We start from the raw sequence: 17487 nt of genomic DNA on the forward strand, positions 1-17487 counted from the left end.
TCCTGGGGAAACCCCTCTTGAGAGCTGACTGGGGGCCCAGCACCAGCTACGAGTGCAACACATAGTCGGGGGCGGGTGGTATGGTCACAGGATGATAGCATCACAGAACAGGGTAAGGGCAGCATCCTGGATGAGGGTGAGTTGAAAGTTGCTGGAGATATTAGCCAAGCTAATATGGGTATGTGGGGTGGAAATTTCCAGCCAGAGAGAGCAGTGTGTTCAGGGGAATGTGGAAGAGATAAAAATAAACAGAGACAGGGGCTGGGATTGTGGCTCAGTGGCAGAGCACTTGCCTCGCATATGGGTTCGATCCTCAGCACCACATAAAAATAAATAGATAGATAGATAGATAAATAAAAGGTTTTAAAAAAATGAACAGAGGAAGAGACAGACAGATGTTGTTACTTTCAGAGAACTCCCTATAGCTGTATTTTAGTGGCCCCTTCCATGTTGTCAGTTGGTGGGGGCAGACGCCAGGGCAGCCCCTGAGATGCCCATGTTGGTGGATGTAACCTGATTCCTAAGCTATTAGCTCTTGGCTCCCTTAGCAAGGGTTGACATTTTTCTTGGCTGAGACCCAGATTGTGCCCTGACTGAGCCATTTGTACTTACCACAAGGTGCTGATTAGGCCGAAGTGAAGTGACAGGTGTTTGAAGATGCTGAAGGGGCAGAACTCCCATGCACTCCATGGGTCCCTGAGCTGGAGCAAGAATGAAGAGACCCACAGCAAAACCCAGGGTTACCTTCACGCCGGCTGGGCCCAGCAGTGCAGTGTTTACCTTTTTCTCACACTTAAGTGAGCTTGGCTTCCTTTACTTTTTAAAATGAAAACATAATGATACAAGTTAATTCATGTTCATCTTGGGGGAATAAAAAAGGAGGAAAAAAAACAAACTGTGTTCCCACTTCCCAGAAGAAAAAGCATGTTGGATTTTATTTTTCCATTTTCTTCTCCAGTATGTAGTGTTAAGGAATATTATTGTTGAAAGCTTAATAATGTCAGTGGAAAACATATTACTTTTCCCTAAAAGTTTATTTTTCTTTTTTTTTCATAATAATATATTGCATTTTATATAGTACTTTCTAGTTTACAAAATATCTCTACTTCTTCATCACCGTAGTTTCTTACAGTTATGTTAGAAGTCAGCATTACCCCCATTTTGCAATTGACAATACTGAGGCTCAGGAAAGCTAAGTGACTTGTCCAAATTCAAATAGCTTCTAAATAACAGAGCAAATCTCAGATTCAGGTTTTTTGTTGCTTAAGGATACATCAATTTCTCTGGAGCCACAACTGTAAAAGCAGTTTAGAAACACATGCATTCTTCATTGGCTTTTTTTTTTTTTTTAACTAGCAAACTGTTATTATTCATCAGAGCACTGAAGGAAATGAAATTTACCCAGGCTTCCTCAGTATTAATTGGATTATCTAGAGTTTTTGGCACATCCAAGATGATCACTGAAATGAATCAGAATTTCCAGAGAAACTGAGGATCCTGCAAATTGAATAGAATGTTTATGTTATTCAAGACAGGTATTTCATTGATAATACCAGGTGTGTGATTTAGTAATCTCTGAATAATTTGATCAGAATTGGGAAAGATTTTTTAGATTTTATTTTATTTACACATTAAATAAGAAGCCAGATTCCTTATTTAGAGTAAGAAATATTACCTCTATCCTTTAGATCTATCCCAAAACAAGAAGAAATTAAAACATACCTTAAAAAATATTTTAAAGGAAGAAAACATCCAGTGGAGCACAAATAATTCCAAGCTGTGTACTGCTGTCATGAATTCCCAATATATTGCAGAAACTGCCAGAATCCTGCTCCTCAGGATGAACTGTTGCCAAAACATATCATCATTTGCAAAAGCTGAAAGAGGCAGAAAGCTAACTTTTTGGTTTCTTAAAATAGCAGTAAAGGCAAATAAAAGTCTTCAGATGATAAAACTGGATAAACATTTCCAAAACTTTTTATATATAGCACTACAAATCCTGCCTTCTGTCTCTAATTTTGCCAGCATCCAGTTTTTAAGGACTACTACTTCTAAAAGTGATACCCCATTGAAGAGAAAAATTTTTGAAAGGAAGAATTGTATATTTTTATGGACCAAAAAGACAGAAAATGTTGGAGTAGATGAACTAATGTATTGATTCATTCGATCATGTCCTCCTTTGTAATTAGTTATCTGCCATATTCCATATTTTAAGCTAATCATCAGACTTGGTTACAAAGAGAAATAACAGATGCCTCTAAGAAGCACATAGTTAGTGGAGAGGACATGATTGGGGCCCAGGGAGGATGGCACCTCCCCAGCAGTTTTGTGTAGGTTGCTATAAGAGATGGAAGACAAAGTGCTCATAGCTACCTAGGAAAGCTGGGAGCTAGTCTTGAAGAAGAGATGATATTAAAAGGATGAAGAGGAGAAGGAAAGAAACAACCACATGCTTGTGACACAGCCAGCATTGAGCTAGATAGTCTGACAGCCCCAAGGATGATAAGGCCCAATGGGTGGCCAAGTAGAGCAAGAAGGTACATAAAGAGATCTGGATATGACAATACACAAAGCATGATTGTAGAGGGATTGTGTAGAGTCCTAGTCAGAAAACAGAGCTCAATGTAATCTGTATTTTGTTTTTGTTTTAGAATGAGGGGTTTAAAAGATTGAAAATGAGACTTCTGCCCCACATCAGGCTCTTGGGAAAGGGTTTCCATGTAGACAGGAACATCCAAAGACTCAGTTTCTTAATTTTGGTAAAGATTTTAGCAGGAGACAGATATGTCACTGTTAATTTAACCAGCCATTATTGGCAAAAGGAAGACATTCTAGAGAGAGAGTTACTAGATCCATGTGCAGACCTACCTTTAAGGCTTGAATACTTTCTGCCAAATTGCTTTCCAAAAGGTTCCTACACATTCCTATACACTCCTATCAGCATCGTGATAGAGTCCCAGTTTCCTTATGCCTCCCCCCAATACGAGGTGTTCTAACTTTTAAAATCTGTAACCATTTGTCAAGCAAGTAGCAGTTTCTTTTTTTTTTTAAATTTTTTTATTGTTGGTTGTTCAAAACATTACATAGTTCTTGATATATCATATTTCACACTTTGATTCAAGTGGGCTATGAACTCCCATTTTTACCCCGTATACAAATTGCAGAATCACATCAGTTACACATCCATTGATTTACATATTGCCATACTAGTGTCTGTTGTATTCTGCTGCCTTTCCTATCCTCTACTATCCCCCAAGTAGCAGTTTCTTATTGTGGTTTTACCTTCAATTTCTTTTCTTGAAATTAGTGCCAGCTTTTTACTATATTAATTCATTACCTGTATTTATTTTTTGGCGAATTGCCTGGTATGCTCTTGGTATACCATTTTCATTTGAGATATTGCTTTTCTTTTATTAATATTTAAGATTTTTTTTTCTGTACTGGGAATTGATTCCAGGACCTTGTACGTGCTAGACGAGTATTCTGCCCCTGCTGGCCCTGAATTTGTCCTTATTCCTGCCTCAGCCTCCCCAGTAGGTGGGATTACAGGACTGTGCCACTGTAGCTCCTAATACATAAGAATGGTTTCCTATATTGAATGTATTTAAACATCTACCTTAAACAATTAAAAAATGTGAATGTGTTTACTTTTTAAAATGTGTCAATGGCCTTTTAATTTTATCTGTGGTAGTATTGCTGTATAGGAATGGGAATTTTTAAGAACATAAATACGTCAGTTGTTTCTCTTTATGAATACTGAATTTACATATTTATCACCAAGATTTATAAAAAAAATTGTAATGGTCATTATTTTTTTGCTGTTTAAGATTTATTTTTGTCCTCTGACATTACTACTTTGTGATAGATCTATCAAGTTCTACCAGATTATCACACTGTCATTTTTATTGACATTTCCTGTACATTTCTAAATTACTTTGGGAAGCATTGGCTTTTTGTCAGTATTATGTTGCTTTATTGAATATGTAATTCCCTCCATGTACTCAAGTTCCTAGGTAAATTTCATGACTTTTTTTTTGTTGGATCTAAGTGCTCACTGTTGAATTTATTCCCCAGTATTTTGGAGAAGTCACATTTCTCATAACAGCTTGCTCTGCCCTGCCAGGTTCTGACCATATCCGTGAGAAAGATGGACTGTGGGCTGTCCTTGCCTGGCTGTCTATCCTAGCCACCCGCAAACAGAGCGTAGAGGACATTCTCAAAGACCATTGGCAAAAGTATGGCCGGAACTTCTTCACCAGGTAAAACATAGCCTGACTGGGCTCCCAGCTAGGGTAAAGGAGCTGGGCAGAGGGAATTCTCAGGCCTACAATGTCTGTCCTAAGTGGTAATAAAATTCTAGTTCATAAGGTTTCTACCAGTTGGGTTTTTTGTTTTTGTTTTTGTTTTTATTGTGCTGGGGATTGAACCTAGCGCCTTGTGTATGCGAGGCAAGCACTCTACCAACTGAGCTATATCTCCAGCCCAGTTAGGGATTTTAAAAGTAAATAAATCAGAAGAAGTCAACTTCTATGTCAGTCATAAGGAACGGGGCTAAAAAAAAATTAGCTAACATAATCAAAAGAATAAATACTTCATAAGCATTTTGAAATGTCCCCATTGGCTGGACACATAATGACATTGGATATGGATTTAAAAGCATGTATTTTAATTTTATTTCTGGCCATTACTAAATTGGGAAGTCACTTAACCTCTTTCTCTACTCAGTTTCCTCATCTGTAGGAATGGGAATAATGATCCCGCAATTGAAAGGATTATGTGAAATAGGAGCCTGAAGGTGTTTTGTAAATTCTGGAGGAGTTTGTAAATCCTATCTCAAAACCAAAAAGTGCTGAGGATGTAACTTAGTGGTAGAGCACCCCTGTGTTCAATCCCCAGTCCAAAAACAAAACAAAAACAGGGCCATGTCTGTTTTTGTGCCCCATGGTATCCTCCAACACTCAGCTCATATTAGACACTGCATAAATATGTTTTGAACAGATAAACGAATGAGCTAGTGAAAAGCCAGAGTGGAAGAAGAGTAGGAGCAGTTGTTTAGGGAAAGAGCCACTCTTGAATTAATTAGAAATTGCCATATAAAAACTATTTTAGCAATTTTTATTATTAAATGTAACTGCTAACTAAGTATTACAAATCAAGTCCTCAGAATTTACATTTATGATTAGTTTTGACTCCATTTTACCCTCCATTTATTAAATACATTATCTGTGAGTGCCTCAAAACAGTTATTGATAAGGCAACTGAAATTCAGAGAGATGGGGCAACGGGCCAAGCATTCTGCAATCTGGACCACAGCTCATTCTGATGGCAAAGCCCAGATTATTGCTTTCATTCTGCCCTCTGTGCCTAGGATTCATAAAACATTTTCCTTGGATGCCCAAAGGTCACAGACATAAAGCACAAACACCTGGTTATAATTTCTTGATCTTCATCATTTCAACTGGGTCAAAGATCTGACTTCAAGATTAAGGGAACTGTTTTGTCCTTGATTCATGGAATCCAGGAGCCAGAATAGGTTGGCTTTTACTCCCCAGTATTTCTCATGTCTCAGAGGTGTCATCTTGCACATCTTATATTTGTTTCACTATTGCAAATAAATATAGACTTGGCTCTCTCGAGCCTTTAAAAAGTAACTCTCTCAAGAGGGTGTGTGCCAGTAGGTTGAGAGAAGCCACCTGCAAGAGTCTTTAATTTCCTAAGAAAGGAGTCAGGAACAAGTCTTGAAGGAAAAATAATTGTCACAGAATTTTATTTCTGGTTCACTTTTCTTGGCCCTGCTGCATCCACACCAGGCCTTCTCTGTCAGAGTGAATCCAAAACACTGTAGAGCAGAATCCATTTCCTCTGGAAGCGGGGTGGCATATCAGATGTGAAGAGTTTGGTTTGGCCCCTTCATCTGCTGGGTGAAATCCTGGTCTTGCTTTTGGAAGCTCCTGTCGAGACTGGAACCCTCCTTAGCCAAACTCCAGCTGGCTTAGGCAGATCCCAACCCAAAAGGGCTCTAGGAGCTTGGAACAAAAGGCCATTCAAGTTGCCAACTCTGCCAACTGAGCTGTATCTCCAACCCTAGAAGTAACAGCTTTGATTCCACCCCCTTGGGATGTGGTGATTCAATGTCAGATTGTATCTCTTCAAAGCCTTTGAAGCGTGTTGGTGCTTGATTCTGTAAAAGAGCCAAGACCCATTTTCTGCCCGAGCAGAAGCCCCCATCCCTTCCCTGAAATCCTCCAAACCCTTTTTTCCATCCCCGCTGATGAAAAATTTATAGTTCTGCAGCTTCCTCTGAAGTCAGATAGCTCTGGGGGTAGGGAAGGCCAATGATAAAGACAGCACTGATGCACCTAAGTGTGATCTGAAGTCAACTCCGTGATCTCCCAGGTATGACTACGAGGAGGTAGAAGCGGAAGGCGCCAACAAGATGATGAAGGACCTGGAGACCCTGATGTTTGACCGCTCCTTTGTGGGAAAACAGTTCTCTGCGAATGACAAAGTCTACACTGTGGAGAAAGCTGATAACTTCGAATATAGTGACCCGGTGGACGGAAGCATTTCAAGAAATCAGGTAGGAGCAGACTTATGTGCTAGAGGGTCCCCAGAGCATCATTTCTTGAAGCCTCAGGAGAAAAATGTAAATGGCCCTTTGCTGTACTGTTTTTCTGGGGTATCTGTTCTCAACCAGTTTTCTACCGAGTTCTGTGTGGCTCTCAGGTGCACTTGTAGGGAGAATGCTTTTTGCCCTGGTTCTGCAGTCCCCTATGCCCTCATTCTGGAATTCTTAGTTTACATGCCAGAAGGACTTTTACACCTTCTGGAATCATATGCAAGATGTCAAGTTGAAGGTATGTGCAGAAAGAAGCCTTAGAACCTAAACAAAAGTAAATCATCACCTTAGATATCAACCCCCCTCTTTTCTCTCTAGAGATTATAGCAGAATGAAAATACAAGGGTGGCATTGCTATACATATTTCTTTCATATGTACTAAATCTTAAATATGGCATATTTAGAATATGCCTTTCTAAATATGGCATCCCTGGATGTAGAAATGTTAAGTGTCTGCAGCTTGCCTGACACAGCATTGTGTAGCAGGACACCACAGTTGCGAGCCCAGACCATCCTGGGTGCTGACAGAATTTTTAGGTTCCCTTGTGTGCCAGTACCAAAGCTGCAGGCTGCTCGGGCCTTCTCCTAGCCTCTCACAAACATTCAGGGACCAGACTCTTCTCACCTCTGGGTCTGTGGTCTATTATAGTCATAGATTTGAGTCATCTTTGGGAACTCAGAAGCAGAGATAATAAGGAGAGGATTCTGTTATAACTTCCTACTTAGCTTTTTTCTCCATAGACCCAGAGTTTTGGCCTGGTCCTTTGCAAGGGAAGCTTGGGAAAGTAGGCCTCAACTCTGCTCTGTATCCAGCATCTCCAGAGAGGAAGGAGGGGAGCAGAGGTGAGGCGGGAGGCCTCAGCATAGGTGGGGGCTGCTCTCTGCACCATGTGAGGAAGGAGGCATCAGCACCCTGTTGTAAAATTAGAAAACCTGAACATTTAGGTGGAAGACTAGGTAGGAGCAAAAGTGTTCTGAAGTAGATATAGCTTCTGCAATCAAGTGGAAAGAATTTAGAAATTTCAAGTTGAAACTGGGGGAAGAAGACTAATGCTGGTATGTTTCTAGAAAGCAAGACTTGGTAAATGGGAATGAACTATCACCTCCTCACTGACTGATTGGAGACAGTACTGTGTATTCCATCGGCTGGCCTCACTGACGAATGCTAAAGAAGGGCATGGTTAAAACCACATGGGGATTGGTTGACGAGCAGTGAGTGAGTGTTTCCTTCCAGTCAGTCATCTGCATTATGCAAAGTCCATCTTTTTGTGGAAGAATGAGAAACTCACGGAGACTGAAGGATCCTCAGACGATGATCTGGCCCAGTCTTCTTCCCTCAAGCTGGGGAATATCTACCTGAGAGTCCCTGACCTTTCCCTGAAGTGAGGTTGTTGAGGACCAGGTACTGCCAGGGATGGAAGGAGAGAGGAGCCAAGCCAGGGTGCACCCACATGGAGCCACTTGGAGCCATCAGGTGTCATCAGGAGACTGACAGCTGGATCCTGCGTGATATGTTGGGAACAGCTGCTGTCTGCACTCTGGGACATGTGGCCTCCTGTTCCCTTTCTGAAGCTCTCTACCAGTGTTTTGTAAAGAATCCTACCCCATGTCTGCCTGGAACTCTTCTGCTCTGGCTTCAGCGCATTCTGTCCATGTGTCCCTTCTAAGCTGAGGGTCCAATTTCTACATCTTGCAGCTTGACTTATTTATTAAGCTTCAAACTATAATGGCTGGTTCATAAGTCACAGGGAAGCCCTCATGTCCCCCAGCATCACCAAGCTCAGGTCTTCCCCCTACCCTGGAAACACTTCTTCCACATCAGCTAAGCCCCATCACCTGGATGCTGTGAGAAGGCAGACCCATGAGGCCCAATGGCTGCCATGTATCAAGGACCCAATCCTCTGATTGATCAAGTAGGAGTGATTAGGTCTTCAAATGGACCCCTCATAGTTTGTCAGTCCTTAGCTTCCCTTCCAGCATGTGGGCAAACAGTCTCTGCTTGTCTTCTCCAGGGCTTGCGGCTCATTTTTGCAGATGGTTCTCGCATCATCTTCCGACTAAGTGGCACTGGGAGTGCAGGGGCCACCATTCGACTGTACATTGACAGCTATGAGAAAGATGTCGCCAAAATCAATCAGGACCCCCAGGTAATGCCTAAGCCTGGTGCCCTGATTTGGTTATTTCTGTTGAAGAGAATGACAGTGGTTCCACACTGAGCCTGTGCCCCTACTTCTCAATGATACACCAGGGCCCCGGCTGTGCATACCTACCTCCATGTCTTTTATCACATTAATAATAGATAATAACAAGTATAATAAAAATGATAAATAATTATCTGAGCATTTGCTATTTTCCAAACTCTGCTCTAAGCCATTATATAAATATACTCATTCAATTCTCAAATGAGGTAGACTCTATTATTGTCCCTACCACAGATAACAAAACTGAGGCCCAGAAAGGTAAAATACCAGTTAATAGGTTTGCATACCTAACAAGTGGCAGATTCAGGATAACTATCTTTGTATCAACACCTCATATGATGTTCTGCTATCACTGATCATATGTCACTTTCCTTGGAGGATCACCCACTCTGGCAGAACATACATGGTTCTAGATTTGATGGGGAACAGGCAGAAGTTGTTTTGTCTTTATGGAAAACTCTGCCTTGCAGCCTAGTGGGTTGGGTTCCTGGCCATATCCTCAATGTCTCCAGGAGTATGTCAGAGTGAGAAGGGACCATGGGAACCAAGGTTGAGACAGAATAGCCACCAAAATGGAGGACCCATGGGGAGAGTGACATACAGAGGAGGGTTTCCCTAAGTGTGTTCCTCACAGCACACCTCTTGATAGATGCTCCCCAACCAGAATTTCATAGAGACAAAATGTTTAGGAAGTGTGGTGTCAGCCTTAGATGGTGATTCACACCATTTAAATGGCATTTGCTGAATAGTCATTTTTCTATTGCCTATTACATTTTTTTTTTCTAAGAAGACATACAAATGGCCAACAGGTATATGAACGGTGCTGAATATCACTAATCATCAGGGAAGTGAAAATCAACACCACAATGAGATATAACCCCTTACCTGTCAGGATGGCTGTTGTCAAAAAGCCAAAAGATAGGTATTAGTTAAGATGTGGAGAAAAGGGAACACACTCATACAGTGTTGATGGGAATATATTGGTATATCCATTTTTGGAAACAGTATGGAGATTTCCAAATAAATTTAAAATATAACTATTGTATGGTCCAGCAATCCCTCTTCTGGGTGTATATCCAAAGGAACTGAAGTCCTTTCCCTGAAGCGATATCTGCATGCCCATGTATTGCAGCACTATTCACAGTAGCCAAGATATGGGACTAACCTAAGAGTCCATCAAGTGTTGAATGGATAAAGACGAGTACATATCTAGATATATAGATACCTCTGAAAAGATAAGGAAGTCCTGCCATTTGTGTCAACATGAGTAAATGAGGAAAACATGCTAAGTGAAATAAGCTAGACACAGAAAGAAAAATTCTATATGATATCATGTATGTATGGAATCTTAAAAAATAAAAAGTTGAACTCATAGAAACAGAATAAGAGGTAACTACCAGGGGCTGGAGAAAATGGGGAAATTTTGATTAAAAAATAAAGAATTTCAGTTATGGTGGATGCAGTAGTTCTCAAGATCTAATGTACAACATGGTACAGAAATGTAGTACTATACTGTGTACTTGAAATTTACTAAGAGTGCCTGGCGCAGTGGTGCATGCCTATATTCCCAGTGACTTGGGAGACTGAGACAGGAGGATCACATGTTCTGGGCCAGCTTGGGCAACTTAGACCCTGTCTCAAAATACAAAATTTTAAAAAGACTGAGGATGTAGCTCAATGGTATAGCATTTGCCTCTCACGAACAAGGTCCCATGTTCAATCCTCAGAACTATGCCAAAAAAGAAAGAAAAAGAAATTTACTAAGAAAGTAGACCTTAGTGCCTCACTGCTACCACCACATCAGAGAAGGAAACTATGCAAAGGAGTGATTTATTAATTAGCTTGACTATAGTAATAAGTTCACTATGATATACGTATAAAAATAGCATGTTTTATACCTTTTTATTTTTATAAAAATTTTGAATAAAATAAACAATATTTTTCACACTTATTTTTCCCAAAGAGCCTTTTTCTTCTTTAGCCTATTTCAAATTCTATAAAACTCATTTGGAAACTCCTGGTGTGCTGGTTTAAGCATAAGTTTTGGAGTTAGGTCTTGTTTTTAAATTCTAGTCCTGCCCCTTAGTGGCTGTATGTCCCTAGGTGAGTCATTCCATTTTTATGAGTCTTAGTTTCCTTGTCTACAAAAATAATAGGATAATAACTTCATAGAGTCATAGGGATTGAGGGAGATAATGAGTGCAAAATGCATAAACTAGCAGAAACCTAGGATTCCTTTTTGAGCTATTCCAATTGTTCTTTTTATATTTTTGAGCTTAAAGTGTTTTTAAAAACTGCAAAGAAAACATAACATAAAAAGTTGCCATCTTAACCATTTTTAAGTACACAGTCTAGTAATGTTATATGTATTTGCTTTATTGTGCAGCGGATCTTCAAAACATTTTCATTTTGCAAAACTGAAACTTGATCCCCTTGTACAATAACTTCCCACTTCCCCTCTCCTCAGCCCCTGGCAGCCATCACTCTCCTTTCTGTGTCTATGGATTTGATGAGAGACTTCATTTAAATGTTTACAGTAGCTTTTATTACTAAAGGGGAGGCAAGAGAATGCTTCACTTCTACATGTTTTCCAGTAGCCAGGCCTCAACTTCCATATCTGCCAGATCCCTGTTGTGTAGCCGGTGTCCTTAAAACTTAACCCAAGTCTGCATCATTCACGCTTAGGATAATAGAGCAAGAGAAAAGGAGAAAGGAAGCTGTGTTTATTTCTCTTTGTATCATCAAGATAAAAGCCTGGTTTTTGGCAAACGGAAAGAATGAATGAAAGTCAGGTTTCTTTTGAACCAAAGTGTATAGGAGGTGGGATGGCTAGGGAGATCCTGCTGGGGAGATAGATGCCTGCCCTCACTCTGCAACTACTGTGTCACAACCTCAGCACTGTGTTGGAACTGTCCAAGCCCCAAGTATGGTCCCAGCAGGTGGAGATGTTATTTCCTCTCATCTGGAGTTGGTGGAGACTTAGATGAGAAAACAGTATAAATGTACTCCCGCCACTTGGCCAAATCACTTCGCCTTTGGGGATCCTTTTCCTTGTCTGTAAAATGGTAGTTCAACTCAATAAGTAGTTCTCATTTTTTAAATATCAACAATATTTATTTAAGCAGCAGAATTTTTCCCCTTTCGGTGAGGGGAAGTTGCATTTTGAAAGATCTTTGGGTGCAGTGTGAGAAATAAATCAAAGGATACAAAAGTACATGTGGAAGCACCATTGTTTCAGTTAAGAGAAAGAACATTGTTTTAGCAAGAGTTGGCAGTGAATGGAGAGAAATGGGTGCCATCAAGAGGTATTTAAAAGGTGAAAATCACTTCTGCTTGCTGGAAGATTAGACATGGGTAATGTGGAGGGGAAGGTGTCAGGAACAACTTAGTTTGCTTTATGCTGAAGCTAAGTTTGAGGGAAGAGAACATGCATTTGTTTTTAAACTCACAGAGCTTGAGGAGCCTGGAAGGCTGGTAGTAGTCAGGCAGACCTGTGGAGTTCAGGGGCAAAGCCAAGGGCTGGAGTTCTGGATCTGTGTTTAAGTGATGGGAACTGTTTTTCTCTTTGTGTCTCCCACAGGTCATGTTGGCCCCCCTTATTTCTATTGCTCTGAAAGTGTCCCAGCTCCAGGAGAGAACAGGACGCACTGCACCCACCGTCATCACCTAAGAAGACCCACCAGATGCGGTACGTCCCTCCATCCCAGGACCTATTCACGTCATCTGATTGAAGAGCATGGACTGAAACAAAGTGTACCCACCCAGGCTTTTTAGGATTTGATTTCTCCACTTCATGGTTGTTGATAAACGGTGCTTTGCAAGGCACTGCCAATTGAGATGCCCCCGGGAGCCATGTGGGAGATGGAAGAGGACCCACAGGCATTATGTCAGTTCCTTTTCACGCCCCTCTGCAACTGCTGCTGTGTGGGTATCTGTCTCCTTAGCATCAGGCACTGTTCACATGACAGTGCAAGGTGGAGGCTGAGTGTCAGTGATCGAGGCCAGCTTTCAGCCTTAGGATGTGCCCATGAAATGATAGCAGAAGTTCCATTCTCCTTGGTGAATCCTTCCCCCAGTTTACTGTTTACATGTAATCTAACAAAACGCAATTTCTGGTGCCTTCTCTCCAATCAGTTTCCCTCTGAGTGAGACGTACTTGTCTATAGATTTCTGACTTGTTTTGCAGCATAGTCCCATTTGCACAGATACTTTGGGATATTAAAGCAGAATAAGCTACTATTGCATGTTGTCTTTTGTCTTTTTTTTTTTTCCTTAACAAAGTACGTTTTTGATTTCTGTAAGATGACAGATTTTTTTGTTTTGTTTTGTTTTGGAGTAGGAGGATATTATAATTTGTTTTGATGTCCTAGCCAGAAAATAAAATGTTCTTTTTGCTAGGTTGAAAACCTTCGACTCAGGAGCTATAATTTTAAATCTGAGCAGGGTCAACTGAGTTCTAGATCCTCCCAAGGTTGACAAAGTCAGCTTGGCGTGGTTAACTGGGAACAAGGAAAAGAAGATGATTTTTTAGGAGATCTCACATAGCAAAGCAATAATATGCCTTTGATGCTCAGATGCCACATACCTGTTTAAGAGACAGAGGGAGAACTCCCAGAATTCAAGAGTAGGATTGTGGTCACTTGGCAGGAAATTGGATTATGGTCAGTGGCATCTTGTTCACCTTAGAACATTCACATTCAACTCAAAATGTAATGTAGTAGTTAAGAACATAGATTTGGGAGCCAACAGACTGGAGTTTGAATCCCACCTGAGACCTTGAGTGATCTTGGGGTGTCATTAATCCTCATTTTTAAAATGGGGATGAAAATAGTTCTAACTATATGAAGCTGTTGGGAACATTAGGTGACCTGTGAGAAGCATTGGGCACAGGACCTACTAGTTCATGGTACATTGTCAAATAAACAGGAACTAGAATTACACTTGCAATATTGTTTCGAGACTGGGAAGTGTAGGAAAACCAAAAACCATCACACTAATACTTGCAGTACATTTTATCATTTGCAAGGCTCATCCACACAATCACCTTGCCACATGGGCTATGCCCGAAGGTAGCCCAGCTCTGCACTCCTCTGCAACTTAGTGTGGACTCCTTATTTTAGGTCACTTTATTTGGGGTGAGGTTTTCAGTGTTGCCATTTGTCAAGGGAGTGCAGCTCAGCAAGCGGAGCTGAGCTTGACTGGAGGTGGTGATGACCATTCATGGACCGTTATCTCTGTGTCGGGCACCATTCTAAGCACTTTCCACATACTCTAAACACAATGGAGGTGCTCTGTATACCCCCAGTTTACAGATGAGTCCCAATGACTCACCCAAGGTCACATTGGAGAATGGTGGATGCTCCAGATGGGGCAGCTCCAGCCTTGCCTGGGTCACCGTGGCTCCTGCTTTGGCTACTTCAAAGCTACATAAGATAGAAGATGGTGTGCAAATACTCTTGTATTTTATTTTTTAGAGGGGTGCCTTGAATGCTAGAGATGGTTCAGCACTATTATTCCCCCTGGTGAGCTCAATACCTGGATGTGCTGACCCAAGTTCAGTGTGAGAGATCTGGGAAGAAAAGGGACATAACACCTCCAGCTTCCTATGAGCCCCACTGAGAGGAATCAAGTCTGGCATAAATAGAAGATCATGTAGGATAAATGTTAAGAACTGGGTAGGCAGTCCTCTCTGTTAGGGGCCATATTTTCTAGGCCCTCGTTCTGTTTCAGATGTTGGCCTAGGTGCTTTCTAGTAACCTCCGAACAAGACGTTATGATTCCCATTTTAGAGTCAAATCAACTGCAGCTTAACAGAAGCTCAAGTAATTTCTCCCAGGTTCTCAGCTACCACGTGGTGGGCTTGGAATGTCAACCCTGAGTCTCGTTCATGTTCCATGACCCTTTCCTGCTTCCCCATCTGTTGAACCAGCTGCAGACACTCCCAGTCCTGTGGCCACTGGAATAGCTTCAAAAATGTCCTCCTCATCCCCAATCATAATTCAGCTGCTCTTCCTGACCCCACTTGACTATAGCTTGGAGGCTGAAAGCTTGGGGGAGGGAGAGGGAGGTGGCTGAAGCCATGGACAGTGGGGGTGGGCATGGATAAGGGCCACTCTTTCTTTGTGAATGCCAGAGAGACCCCAGCACATGAGCCCCAGGAGTGCTAGGAGTTGGAGCCCTGAGAGGCTGGCCAGGCTTCCCCTCCTCCCAGGATTGATGTGGCTGGTGAGTCAGGCTTGTTTTCTTTGGGGTGTGGTGACAATTAAAGTGAGAAAATTGGTTGAAACATTTTGGGGCCCGGCTCTGAAACTTCACTCTTCTCTTCCCTCTTGACATTCAGCTCTCATCTCAGAGAAGCATTTCCTGCTCGGGATGTTCCCCAGGGCCCAGAAAATGGCCAGGCTTCCCTCGCTGGGCCCTCCCTCATTGAGAAGGAGAGTAGAGGCCAAGTTCACTGCAGTGCTGCTGGGGGGTGGGTGTCACCATGTCACTTCCTTGGCCCTTCCAGGCCAGACTTTAGGGATAGGTCCTTCTGCCTCCTCTGCCCCAGATTTCATCCACATTACTTTCTGCTGAATTTCTGGACTCCTTAGAAGCTGGCCTTGCTGTATAAGAATCCTCCAGAAAGCATATCCCCATGCATCAGAGACGCACGGGTGTGCTCCTGTGTTCTGAACCCCCGCAGGGGTGGGTGGGATGTCAGAGTGTTAGCAGCCTTCATGGGAGAGTCACTGACCTGCCTGTGTTTTGGCAGGGCTGCCTCCTGGCCTTCTGGCCTTCCCTCTTGCTCTCTGGTCCAGTCTCCTCATCACCTGCTAAGTGCTCTTTCAAATGCTGAAGCTCAAAGGCCCCGGCCACCTCTTTGTCACTTACCCACCAACTCCTCACCCTCCACTTTCTGCCTTACATTCCTTGCTTCAGGTAACAGTTTCCTCTAAAGTAAATAAATACCTCTCTCCCGGCTTTCCCCCCTGCTCTTCTCTCTGCCCCAGTCACCTTCCCTGCACTCTGTGATGTCCCCTCAAGTCCTGCTAGTATCTCAGTTCTCAAGATAAACATTATTTCCTCCAAGAAGGAAGACTGCCTCCCAGCCTCCTTTGTCTGATTTGGGACATAGTGCCCTGGTAGCACCCTTGTTCCTCCACTGTCACCAGCATTTTCTCAGGATCTGGGCTCATGTCTGGCAATTAGTGAAAACCTTATTAAATATGTTTGGATTGAGTGAATGAAACCGACTTGTTAAGTGGGAGAGTGTTTCATTATGCTGTGACTTCTCTGACCTATGAGACAGGGTTTATCTTAATTTTACAGGTAACAAGTAGCTTGACCAACTTTCTGGGCTGGAAGTGAGAAGGCACCAGGGGAGAGGGGAGTACTGGCAACAGGTGGCAGATGTGTACCTTGATCACTTTGAATGAAACTTTATTTTCCCAGCATGGTGGCACCAGTCTATAACATCAGCTACTCAAAGGGCTGAGGCAGGAGGATGGCTTGGGTCCACAAATTCTGGGCCAGCCTGGACAATTTTGGGACCCTGTTTGAAAACAAACAAAACATCTTTTAATTTAAATATGAAAAGATTTTATCTCCGAATACTATAAAAATTAATTGGGGTGTTGTTGTACCATTGAATACAGAAAGGGGTTATTTTTCTTCAGCAAAGTCAAGTCCAAGCCCCAAAGCCCTCCTTGTAGTGGGTTTATGGGAAGCTGGGATGAGGGTCATGCCCTGGGCCTCCTGCTGCAGGGCACAAAGCATGTCCTCTGGAAGGCTTATAGGTTCTTCTTGGTGTCTATTATCAGGACAAGAGCATTCCCACAATTTGGCATGTCATTATACAAAAGAAGTGAGGTCAGTGTGGGCTGAGCATGTCCTGTGTCTGTCTGCCTGTGGGAACTTTGGGGAGTTTGGGTTTTCACCTGGTGTGAAAGCCCCGCCTAGACCCACAGAGTTGGACTGGAGGCGGGGGTTAGTCACTGTTTCCCAGGAGCATGTGGACCGCCTGCTGCTCTCCAAGAGGGTTTCGGGAGCAGCCAGTGCCCAGGACGTGCTCTTCATGAGTTGTTTTGGAAGAGCTCTGTTTCTGTTTGCTTTCTGACTTCATCTTACACCATAACAGGAAGCTGTTCCAGATAAAGAAGTGAACATATTGAGCGTTTCTGTGGCCTGTGCAGAGTCCCACATCCATGAAGAAGGAGAAAGTGGACCCACCACCTCCACCCACCCTTGGGAGTTTGGGATTTTTTTTTTTGTCTGATTAACCATTACTGTATAACTGAAGCACCTCCAAATCTGGTAGTGTTGAACATTTGTGTGATTTTATTATGCTCACAGGAAGTCAGGGCACCTTGGAGGCAGCTTGTCTCTGCTTTATAATGCCTGGGGCCCCACCTGGGAAGACTGGGACAACTGGGAAGCCTAAATGGTGGGGCCTGGAACCATCACTCACTCAACATGTCTCAGATGACTGGAGTTGGGGTTCGGCTAGAATTGCTGAATCTTCAACCTTCACTTGACCTCTGCATGCAGCGTGGGTCTCACAGCACAGCTGGCTTCCAGGAGCCAATGTGCCAAGAGAACAGGTGGAAGCTGTTTTTCCCCTTCCTACCTCTCTTGGGATACTTTGCAGCATCACGTTCACCATATCCGATTGGTTCCCACCAATGT

The 17487-nt window shown here is 42.5% G+C and overlaps 1 protein-coding gene across 1 annotated transcript in view; it reads left to right on the plus strand.

The window, feature by feature from the left end:
* Nucleotides 1-13059, plus strand: part of Pgm1 (phosphoglucomutase 1) — a 60678-nt gene extending 47619 nt beyond the window's left edge. Inside the window, exons 8-11 of the mRNA XM_046450953.2 lie at nucleotides 4124-4259; nucleotides 6397-6580; nucleotides 8632-8766; nucleotides 12401-13059. Coding sequence (XP_046306909.1) covers nucleotides 4124-4259; nucleotides 6397-6580; nucleotides 8632-8766; nucleotides 12401-12490 — 545 coding nt within the window. The 3' untranslated portion in view covers nucleotides 12491-13059. The remainder of the gene's footprint in view (nucleotides 1-4123; nucleotides 4260-6396; nucleotides 6581-8631; nucleotides 8767-12400) is intronic.
* Nucleotides 13060-17487: the final 4428 nt, after the last annotated feature.

The sequence above is a fragment of the Marmota monax genome, unplaced genomic scaffold (assembly GCF_021218885.2).
Source record: "Marmota monax isolate L192 unplaced genomic scaffold, Marmota_monax_Labrador192_F-V1.1 WCK01_AAM20220418_F8-fsc00023, whole genome shotgun sequence".
In the NCBI taxonomy this organism is placed as follows: Eukaryota; Metazoa; Chordata; class Mammalia; order Rodentia; family Sciuridae; genus Marmota; species Marmota monax.